Below are 12,143 nucleotides of genomic sequence, written 5' to 3' on the forward strand. Positions count from 1 at the left end.
TGTGGGGGAAACTGGACACATTAACGTATCCGGTGTAGATCCTTTGTTCAGTCAAAGTGTTTCACCCTGACAGACTCACTCAGAGTGGACCACTCCACTGGTCTGGGCTGCATTGAATACTTGCAGCAACTTACATTAATTAGTGCTTTTAATATATTGCTACATGCCAATAGGTGTGTTATAAAGCATGATTTGACTCAAGCAGATGTCCGTTAAGGGAGGTATTGATTGAGAACATGTATATTTACAAATTAGGAGTAGGCCATTTGGCCCCCAATCCTGCTGCAACATTCGACAAGATTGTGGTAGATCTGATTGTTTTTCATTCATTCACGGGATGTGTGCATTGCTGGCTAATACAACATTTATTCCGATCCCTAACTCTCAGAAGACAGTTAAAGGTTAACCACATTGCTGTAGGTTTGGAGTCACATGTAGGCTAGGGACGGGCAGCAGGTTTACTTTCCTTAAGGACATTAAGGAGCCAGATGAGTTTTCACAACAAACAACAGCAGCTTACATGGTCACCATTAGGTCAGTTCCTTATTCCAGATTTTACAGAATTAAAATGTCACTATTTGCCATGTTGTGACTTGAGTCCATGTCTCCTTGATCATAAACTGGATTACCGTAACAGAGGCACTGCAACATTGCCTCCCAGACCTGTAACCTCAAATCCACATTCCCATCTATCCCTGGTAACCATTAACTCTCTTGTTAGTCACAAATGTATTTATTGCTGCTTAAAAAATATTCAGGGCTGCACAGTGACTCAGTGGTTGGCACTGCTGCCTCACAGCACCGGACACCTGGGTTTGATTCCAGTCTTGGGTGACTGTCTGTGTCAGTTTCATTTCGGTGCTCCGGTTTCCTCCCAAAGATGTACAGGTTACATGGATTGGCCATGCTCACTTTCCCTGTAGTGTCCAGGGATGTGCAGGTGGATTGACCATGGTTAATGCAAGGATAGGGTAGGACACCCTTCAGAGGTTCAGTACAGATGGACTGAACAACCTCTACCTGTGCTGTAGGGATTCTATGACTCTGCTTCCACCAATTTCTGGGGAAGAAAATTTCCCAAATTTGCAACCCTCTGAGAGAAAGAGAATTCTCATCATCTCTGTCTTAAATGACAGGTCCGCTACATTTAAACTGTGCTCCCTGGTTGTAATCTGCTCTACAATGCAATTTTTCCTTATGATCTATCCTGTCAAATCCACTCAAGATCATGAATGTTTCAGTGAGATGGAAACACTCCCAAACTGTTCATAGGTGAAAATGTCAACCCCTGGGTCTTAGGACTGCTGCTAATGTAATGATATCCTTTTTTGAATAAGGAAATCAAAACTGAACACAGTAGTCCATGTGGAAGACCTTTTAGAATGGAGATGATGAGGAACTTCTTCAGCCAGAGAGCGGCGAATCTATGGAACTCATTGCCACAGAAGGCTGTGGGGGCCAGGTCATTGAGTATATTTAAGACAGAGATAGATAGGTTCTTGAGTATCAAGGGTTACGGAGAGAAAGCAGGAGAATGGGATTGAGGAAATTACCAGCCATGATTGAATGGAGGAGCAGACTCAATGGGCTGAATGGCCTAATTTCTGCTCCTATGTCTTATGGTCTTATGTGATCTTATCAGTGTCCTGTATTAAAGATAACTTTTAAAAAGTTTGTTAAAGGAAGAAAGAGAGATAATGGAGAGAGGTTTAAGGAAAGTAAGTACAGAGCTTAGTGCCTTGGTAGCTGAACGCCAATGGTTAAACAGATAAAATTGAGATTGCTGAAGAAGTCAGAATTGGAGGAATACGGAAATTTTGGAGGGTTGTAGGGTGGATGGAGATTACAGATCTGGTTATGTATGAGGCTATGAAGGGATTGGAAAACAATCATGGGCAGGTTGAAATGGAATCCAGTGTAGGTCAGCGATCACAACATGACAGGTGAATGGAGCTTGGTGCAAGTAAGGATATGGGCAGCACTTTTTGGGCCTCAGGTTTCCGAAGAGTAAAATACGAGAGGCTGGCATGGGGTAGACTGGAATATTCAAGCTTAGAAGTCACAAAGACAAAGCTGTCAAAATGGATGGTCTGAGTGATGCTGCAGTTATGTGACCAAGGTAAATTACGTCAAACTTTATGAGGTGGCACAGTGGCTCAGTGGTTAACACTGCTGCCTCACAGTGCCAGGTACCCAGGTTCGATTCCAACCTCAGGCAACTGTCTGTGTGGAGTTTGCATGTTCTCCCCGTGTCTGTGTGGGTCCCTTTGGGTGCTCCGGTTTCCTCCCACAATCTAAAGACGTGCAGGTTAGGTGAATTGGCCATGCAAAATTGCCCATAATGTTCAGGGATGTGTAGGTTAGGTGCATTACTCAGGGGTAAATATAAAATAATAGGATGGGGAATGGGTTACTCTTTGAGAGTCGGTGTGGATTTGTTGGGCCAAATGGCCTGTTTCCACACTGTAGGGATTCTATGAAGCAAGGTTTGCGAATAGTCCGGTTTCATCCTCAGGCTGTGTCCAGTGAGGCTGTGTGTTGGTGGGAGGGCAGGTTGGGTAGAAAGGGAATGGAGTTTGTGACAGGGGCCAAAGAGGCTTCAGCCTTCCCATAATGTAGCTTGGAGGAAATTTCTGCTGGATGTCAAATAAGCAATCTGACAATCTGCAAACTATAGAGAGAGGGAAAGCAAGAGAGAGATGGGCGTGAGGGAAAGCTGGATAGAGGGAAAACTAATACTGTACTTTCTCATGCTGTCGCTGGGATACAGTCTGCAGATTAAAAAAACAAGAGGAGTCCAAATGTATGTCAATCTCCCTGGGAACTGAATCTAGAAAATCAAGGTAAAATATAACCGAGAGGAAAGCAGGTTTAGAGAGTCAAGAATAGTCAATCCTTACCTCAGTCACTATTTTAAAGCCAGAAATTCTGACCTGTCTTTTATATTTTCAATGAAAATTCTCCAATCCATGTTTGTAACAGAAACAGTCTAATTTAAACATGATGTGGAGGTGCCAGTGTTGGACTGGGGTGGACAAAGTGAAAAATCGCACAACATCAGGTTATGGTCCGACAGGTTTATTTGGCAGTACAAGCTACCTGACAAAGGAGCAGAGTTCTGAAACCTTGCACTTCCAAATAAACTTGTTGAACTATAACCTGGTGTTGTAGGATTTTTAATTTTAACATGTTACACTGCACTGACCTCTCCTTCCAGTAAAGACATTGCTGTACCACTGCCGATGGGAGACTGTAATTACAATGTGACTTATTGTTGTCTTATGAGGAAAGGTTGGAGAGACTGGGCTTGTTTCCATTAGTACTTAGAAGAGTGAGGACTGACTTGATTGAAGTATACAAGATCCTGAATGGTTTTGACAAAGTGGACATGGAAAGGATGTGTCCTCTTGTGAGTCGGTCCAGAATTAGAGTGCACTGTTCTAAAATTAGTTGTTGCCTTTTTAAGACAGAGATCAGAAGAATTTTATTTTCTGTCAGAGTGGCGGTGTGACTTTCAAACTCTGTCTCAGAAGGGGAATGAAAAGTTATCAGATGTAAATGGGAATGTGGAATTCAGAGAACAAACAGATTGACCACAGTCTTATTGAATTGTGGAATAGGCTCAAAGGGCTGAATACTTCTGTTCCTAATTCTTAAATTTGTAAGATATGTTTATGTAGATAAGGAGGTAGTGGGGCCTTATCCACCAGCTGGAAAGCCAGCAATAGCCCACAGTTGCCTCTTTTAATATAAGGCCCGTCAAGCAGTCATGGCCCTTCCCCAGAATTGAGGACCCTGGAGCCAGATGTCTCTCCCTCCAAGAGCTTCTGACCAATCAGAAGTTAGCAGGCTCTTCATTGTACCTGACTGAGGCCTAGTATTGTTGATGGAGACCTGCAAAGGTGTGTGATAGGAGGAAGTGTTCCCAGCTTGGGATTTGCAGAGGAGGGAATTCATCAGCAAGAGCTGGGGATGGATAGCTCTCAACACCCCCCTAACCAAGATGCCAGGACCTTAAATCAGGCCAGAAACCACTTCTACTGAAGTGACTGTTTCCCCTGGATTGACTTGATTCTCCAGTTGGGAGAAAAGTGTTCCACTCAGAAATGAATGCTAAGGGTTTCTCAACTAAAACTTAAAACCTTCTGTTCTGATATTAAATTAATGACCTTTATCCATTGACACTACAGCACTTCTCCCAGGCATTTGACTGTGATCACACACCTTTTTAGAACTGATACGCTTAGGTCACTGCTCCAAATTGATTTTCTGGCTTTTGAAAAAAATATCCACAGAACTGACTCACATCCATTTGTACATTTCATCACAAAATCTTACAAGGGATGGCGAATTAAAACCATTCTGATGGGCTTTTCTGATTTTTATTTAGATAATTCGACAGCAATTTCCACAATTAACAACGAGAAGATTGGGAACAAGAGGCCAGTCAAAGTGAGTAACCAACTTTACATTTGCATTTAACTGGGATTTTACTTGTGGCTGCACACAGTATGGAATCTTTAGAGATATACAGGATACATCGTGGTACAACGGGTTGTGTCACTACATCTGGGTAAGAAAATCTGGACTCATGTCCCACTCCAGGACTTGTCAGTAAAGGGAGATGTGTTTGTGCTGTGGCTGTATAGCTTGATTAACCTTTGTAAAAATCTTTCCAATACATTGTGATGGTGGGCTACAAGAAGAGGAGTTTCCTGGTCAGCTATCCTCTAAGAGGCAATGGAAAACCACAGCATGGAGCCATTCATTGGAAACCCAGGGCCCAACCCTCACAAATAAGGATAGGAGAAAAGACGGGCAGGCATCTATCTCTCTGGTCACCATTATATTGTAGCAGCGATTTGATCATGGAAGCAGTTTTAAAAATTTCAATCTAAATGAAGCATCTGCTGCTGCAGCAAATTCAGTCTATTTTGGCAAAAACCAATCAAATTGCAAGATAGTAGAATAAGTAGCCAGAGATTGGTGCCTGGGAGTATGACGTTATTGCAATCAAGAGACTTGGTTGGAGGAAGGGCATGATGGTTGGCAACTAAATTTTCCAGGATATGGACGCTTCAGACAGGAGAGGGAGGGAAGTAAAAGAGGGGGTGGAGTTGCATTGCTGGTCAGGGACGATATCACGGCTGGGCTAAAGGAGGACACTATGGAGATGTTGAGTAGTGAGGCATTATGGGTGGAGCTGAGAAATAAGAAGGTGCAGTTACATTGCTGGGACCGTATTACAGGCCTCCCAACAGTGACCGTGAGGTAGAAGAACAAATAGGTAAACAGATTATGGAAAGATATAGAGGCAATAGGGTAGTGGTGATGGGAGATTTTAACTTTCCCAACATTGACTGGGATACACTTAGCGTTAGAGGTCTGGATGGAGTAGAATTTGTAAGAAGCGTCCAGGAGAGTTTTCTAGAGCAGTATGTCAATAGTCCGACGAGGGAAGGGGCCATATTGGACCTGGTACTGGGGAACGAGCCAGGACAGGTGGTGGAAGTTGCAGTTGGGATTTCTTTGGGAACAGTGACCACAATTCTGTAAGTTTTAGAATACTCGTAGATAAAGAAGAGAGTGGTCCTAAGGGAAGAGTACTAAACTGGGCCAAGGCCAATTATATCAAAATTAAGCAGGAGCTTGGATTGGACACAGCTATTTGAAGGTAAGTCCACATTTAATATGTGGGAGGCTTTCAAAGATAGGTCCAAGATAGTGCAGGATAGGCGTGTCATGTTGAAAGGCGAAGGATAGGAAGGGCAAGATTCGTGAACCGTGGATGACAGGAGAAATTGTACGACGAGCCAAGAGGAAAAGGGAAGCTTACATAAGGTCTAGGCAACTAAGAACAGAACGGGTCCTGGAGGAATATCGGAAGAGTAGGACAAGTCTTAAACGAGTAATCAAGCGGGCTGGAAGGGGTCATGAAATAGCTTTAGTGAGCAGAATTAAGGAGAATCCCAAAGTATTTTATTCTTATATAAGAAGCAAGTGGGTAACTAGAGAAAGGATTGGTCCACTAAAGGATAATGAAGGAAGGCTGTGTGTCGAACTTGAGTGAATGGGTGAGAGTCTGAATAAGGTGAGAGAGGAAATAGTTGGGGCCCTGACAGATTCTTTGTGGCATCCTTAAATACAGGTGAGGTGCCGGAGGACAGGAGAGTTGCTCATGCTGTCCCCTGTACAAGAAGGGTAGTAGGGATATTCTGGGTAACTACAGACCAGTGAGCCTGACATTAGTGGTGGGAAGGTTGCTTGAGAAGGTACTGAGGGATAGGATCTATTTCTATTTAAAAAAGAATGGGCTTATCAGTGATAGGCAACTTGGTTTTGTGCGGGAGAGATTGTGCCTTACCAACTTAATAGAGTTCTTCGAGGAAGTGACCAAGTTGATAGATGAAGGAAGGGCTGTTGATGCCACATACATGGACTTTAGTAAGGCATTTGATAAGGTTCCCTGTGGTAGACTAATGGAGAAAGTGAAGTCATATAGTGCGCAGGTGTTCTAGCTAGGTGGACAAAGAACTGGTTGAGCATCAGGAGACAGAGAGTAGTAGTTGAAGGGAGTTTCTCGAAATGGAGAAAGGTGACCAGTGGTGTTCCACAGGGTCAGTGCTGGGGCCACTGTTGTTTGTAATATACATAAATGATCTAGAAGAGGGCACTGGTGGTTTGATCAGCAAGTTTGCAGATGACATGAAGATTGGTGGAGTAGCAGAAAGCATAAGGGACTGTCAAAGAATACAGGAGGATATAGATAGACTGGAGAGTTGGGTGGAAAAGTGGCAGATGGTTTTCAATCCAGACAACTGTGAGGTGATGCATTTAGGCAAGACTAATTCTAAAGCGAATTATACAATGAATGGAAGAGCCTTGGGAGAAGTTGATGGCCAGAGAGATTTGGGAGTGTAGGTCCATTGTATCCTGAAGGTTGCTGTACAGGTGGATAGAGTGGTCAAGCAGGCATATAGTATGCTTGCCTTCATTGGCCGGGGTATTGAATACAAGAGCTAGCAAGTCATATTAAAATTGTACAAGACATTGGTTCGACTGCATTTAGAATACTGTGTACAGTTCTGGTCACCACATTACCGAAAGGATGTGGACGCTTTGGAGAGTGTGCAGAGAAGGTTTACGAGGCTGTTGCCTGATATGGAAGGTGCTAGCTATGAAGAGAGGTTGAGTAGGTTAGGTTTATTTTCATTAGAAAAAGGAGATTGAGGGGGGACCTGATTGAGATTTACAAAATCATGAAGGGTATAGACAGGGTGGATAGAGACAAACGTTTTCCCAGGGTGAAGGATTCAATAACGAGAGGTCACACCTTCAAGGTGAGAGGTGGAAAGTTTAAGGGGGATACACGCGGCAAGTACTTCACACAGAGGGTGGTGGACGTTTGGAACGCGTTGCCAGCAGAGGTGGTAGAGGCAGGCACAGTAGATTAATTTAAGATGCATCTGGACAGATGGTGAACAGAGGGATACAGATGCTTAGGAATTGACCGACAGGTTTAGACAATACATTTCGATAGATTCAGGCTTGGAGGGCCGAAGAGCCTATTTCTGGGCTGTAAACTTTCTTTGTTCTTTGTTCTATAATAGGAAGAACTTGAATAAAATATAATTTGGATGAAATGATTTTGGACACTGCAATCTCCTTTTCTCCTTGGCTCTTCTACTGAAAGGTCGGTCCTACATGACCTTATAGAGGTTTATAAAATCATGAGGAGCATGGATAGGGTAAATAGACAATGTCTTTTCCCCAGGGTGGTGGAGTCCAAAACAAGAGGGCATAAGTTTAAGGTGAGAGGAAAAGATTTCTAAAGGGTCTTTTTCATGCAGATGATGGTGGGTATATGGAACGAGCTGCCAGAGAAATTGGTGGAGGCCGGTACAATTACAGCATTTAAAAGGCATGTGGATGGGTATATGAATAGGAAGGGTTGAGAGACATATGGGCCAAATGCTGGCAAATGGAACTAGATTAATTTTGGATACCTGATCAGCATGGATGAGTTGGACCAAAGCGTCTGTTTCCGTGCTGCAGCAATTCGTTGACTCTAATAACCTATGACTTTACCCACAGATAGGTATGGTACCCAACGTCAGCTGGAACAGGGGTCAAACTGTATATGTCTGATCCACACTAGTCATTCAAGCCAACTGACCCCTCCACGGGTGTGAGTTGCTGTCACAACATGCACTTTTACAGGTATGTTGTTACCTAGAACTAGTGATGGTGCAGGCTCTAATTTCTATCCATTACACAGTTGTCCAGGAATCCCTCCCGATCTCACTAGCTTTGTGTGTGTATGTGTCGGAAGGGTTTTCAAATTGATCCTGTGTGACTGAGATATAAATACATCTTCCTTAGCCATCAAATCCTGGGTTGGGATTTAAACCTGGAGTTTCTGACTCAGAAGTGAAGGCACTACATGCTCAAACAGAGGGCCTCCTCAGTTTAAATACAAAAAGTACATAAAACAGGAAATATTTTACAGAAATAAGTGACTGCATGTCAACCAGATCCCACAGAGAATGGCATTTCAGATTGTAACAAAGATTTGAGCAGCAGTTCTATTCAGCAGATTGTGAACAACAGATACATTTACTCATGTAAGGATGGGAGTCTACATCTTGATAATTTGTGTTCCGAAAACACCAAAGTGTTCCTCATTTTGCTTGTGCCTATGGAACTTGGGTGGCAACTTAACTCTATGTGGAAACAAGATTTCTATCAAACTTGTGACAAAGATGGGGGAAACCTGGGAAGAGATACCTTGAGGTAAAATCAGAATGCTGCTCAAAACTGTCCTCTAAGTGAATGAAGATACTTATTAAAATTAATTTGCTACAAGTTGAAACTTCTAAAAAGCTAGCAATAGAATAGGTATCATTCTGTAGAGTCAATTAACAATCTCTATTTATGACTTTGGCCTTTGTGTATTATTTTTATTAATGGAGATATATTACATGCTGTGAACTGTGACTTATGCTGTCCATGTTGGAGCACTGTACTTTTGCTGGGTCATTTGTGGACCTGTATCTAAAAATGCCATAACTGCTCTGTGTTTCAAGTCTCTTAGGAGTCAGCAAATATTGCTTAACATGGGCTTGAAACCCCTTTTATTTGCCTACATGTAAATACTATGTCCTTAAAGTTTGTCCATGTCCTTTTCCAACTTCCTATTCACAAAATGCCGCATCTTCTAACTTAGCATCGTCTGCATGACCCTCTATCTCTTCATTCAAAGCATTAAAAAAACATGCTGAAAAGATAGACATATTGTCAAATATTTTCATTGTGCACTTGTCAGGATAAACACAAGAATGCCAAATTTCAAACAATTATGACCATTTATAGCACACAAAACAAAGAAGCTGATTGGTGGGCAAGTTGACTGTGATTGGTTGAGGCATTATCGTGGAGAAAGCAACAGCTAGTCAGAGTTGACTTGTCAGCCAATTAACTCCCTTTCCTCCTTTAGTATAAATTAGTGTGATCATTTGAAATTTGGCATTCATGCATTTGTCCTGAAGATGAAAAGTTTTGACAACATGTCTCTCTTTTCAATCTTTAAGTTCAATATTACCGAGTGATTCATTAATAAAAACAGAAAAGCTGAGATTCGAGGACGGGTTTCAGGTCAGAACAGCATTCATGAGGAGGCAGTGGCATAATGTTAATGTCCATGAACTGGTAATCGAGAAATCCAGAGGAATCCTCTGGGAACATTGCTTTGAATTCCCCAGGGCAGATGGTGAAATGTGAGTTCAATAGGGAAAAAAACAATCTGGAATTAAAAACTAGCCTAATGGTGACCATGTAACCATTGTTGTAAAAACCCATCTGATTCACTAATGTCCCTTAGGGAAGGAAATTTGTTGTGGCTACATGTGATTCTAGGCCCATGGCAATGTGTTTGACTCTTAACTGTCCTCTCAAATGGCCCTTACAGACCTCTTGGATCGAGGCAATTGGGAATAGGCGATAAATCTTGGCCCAGCAAACAACACTCACACACCATGATACATTTTTAAAAAGTACATTCTGCAGCCAAAGCCCATTTCCCCAGCCCTCATGATTGAAGCATGATGTGAAATTATACCCAATTTTGGCACTTTTATTTCCGAGAGTTGATTAGCTGGATTGTTTGATCAGGGAGTCTAATGAACAGGAATCAATAAGCTGAGGGCAGCTTCATTTCCTCTCAAGGTGTGGGCACCCCTGGCAAGGTGACATTTATTGATGTTGCCCTAACCATATTGGTGGAGAGGTTGGGGTTGATTTTAACCGACCCTGCTGACAAAGTTTGAAGGCTAGGGGTGGGGCTACAGGTATGGGGGTTTGTGGTGAGCAAAGTGCATAAAGTCCAGTGGGTTACCTTCCTGCTACCACCTCGCCACCAAGCCCAGCAACGTTAGATACACAGGCTGGTGTTGAGCAAGGAAGAGGGTGCAGAGAATCCACTTCCTCAAAGACCACCTCCTCCACTCCCCACTTGAATACTCAACTTGCCCAAATCCTACTCCTGATTCTCCCCTGCATTAGCTGTAAAATCCCTCCCTGCTGCCTAATGGCACTAACCACAATCCTCCTTAAGCCACATCCTATCCTTTAGATTGACGTCTATAAGGGCCTTTCTACCTTTCACTTTTATCACTGCCCTTAGAATCACTCATCTCTTCATTCTTTAAAAGAGGGTGCTGTTTCTCAAGAGCCATCACTACTCCAGATTTCCAGGGAATCCCATATGATCCCATCCACCAGCTCTCTTTTTCCATCTTGCCTGTCCTCTTTATTTCTTCCCTGCAGAGTTCTGTCATTGAGTGTGTCTTGACCTTGTGGATGTAATACAGGTTGTTCTGCTACAACGCGTGTTTCGTTAACGCAAATTTGCTGGAACATGATTTGATGAATCGGGGACAAAGTTTCTATCGTGCAAACTTTTAAAGTGTGTGTTGGCTGTAACATGGTTACATTGCCAACACCTTAAATGACGTTTCTAAAGCACGGTTCTTTTATAAATGCGGGGGTCACACAAGAACACAATCATCACGTTATAGAAGAACTACCTGTTGTCTTGGCGAGTGCCATTGGTGACTAATGGCTGTTATGCAAAAGGGTGCGACAGTGAATAGATTCCCCCACTCCAGAATCACTGCCTGGCCCATTTTGCCAGGTACTTAGTTCAGGAGTTGCGTGAGGACATTGAGTCTGGCTTTGGTAATTCATTCGGATAAGTTACTACAAATCCGAGTCCCACTAATTTATTTGTTGAGCACTCATACCCAAAGGTAAGATTCACCTGCACCTCCACCCACATCATCTACTGCATCCGCTGCAGCCGGTGTGGCCTCCTCTATATTGGGGAGACAGGCCGCCTACTTGCGGAGCGATTCAGAGAGCACCTCTGGGCCACCCGGACGAACCAACCCAACCACCCTGTAGCACAGCATTTCAACTCCCCCTCCAACTCCACCGAGGATATGCAGGTCATTGGACTCATCCACCGCCAAACCACAACAACGCGACGGTCGGAGGAGGAGCGTCTTATCTTCCGACTGGGAACCCTCCAACCACAGGGGATGAACTTGGACTTCACCAGTTTCTTCATCCCCCCTCCCCCCACCTTGTCTCAGCCGAATCCCTCCAGCCCGGCACCGCCTTCCTGACCTGCAGTCTTCTTCTTGACCTCTCCGCCTCCATCCTACTCCGACCTATCACCTTCACCTTGACCTCTTTCCACCTATCACATTTCCAACGCCCCTCCTCCAAGTCCCTCCTCCCTACCTTTTATCTTCTCCTGCTGAACACTCTCAGCTCATTTCTGAAGAAGGGCCTGTGCCTGAAACGTCGAATCTCCTGTTCCCTGGATGCTGCCTGACCTGCTGTGCTGTTCCAGCAATAAAGTTTCAACTTTAACTTTACCCCACCTGTCTCTCAGGATCATGGATCCCATTGCCATCTTTCTCTCACTGTAACCTGTTTAGCTTGATCCATCAATATAAATGTCCACACAGTGGGGTGTATCCCCACTTGGAAATCCCCCAGTTGGAGTTTCTGACTCTGTCTACAGTACAATGTGCTGTTGCCCAAATTTGCTACCAGTTTAGGTTCTAAGTTAAAAATCA

At 43.5% G+C, this 12,143-nt stretch overlaps 1 protein-coding gene across 4 annotated transcripts in view; it reads left to right on the top strand.

Annotated features, from left to right (window-relative positions):
- rfx4 (regulatory factor X, 4) overlaps window positions 1–12,143 on the top strand; it is a 145,208-nt gene that overhangs the window by 33,503 nt on the left and 99,562 nt on the right. For all 4 annotated transcript variants that reach the window (XM_043708850.2, XM_043708851.2, XM_043708852.2 and 1 more), the window contains exon 5: window positions 4,391–4,452. In XM_043708850.2, coding sequence (XP_043564785.1) covers window positions 4,391–4,452 — 62 coding nt within the window. The remainder of the gene's footprint in view (window positions 1–4,390; window positions 4,453–12,143) is intronic.

Source organism: Chiloscyllium plagiosum, unplaced genomic scaffold (assembly GCF_037043375.1).
Source record: "Chiloscyllium plagiosum isolate Xiang-an unplaced genomic scaffold, Cpla_swu_hap1 HiC_scaffold_19, whole genome shotgun sequence".
Lineage (NCBI taxonomy): Eukaryota > Metazoa > Chordata > Chondrichthyes > Orectolobiformes > Hemiscylliidae > Chiloscyllium > Chiloscyllium plagiosum.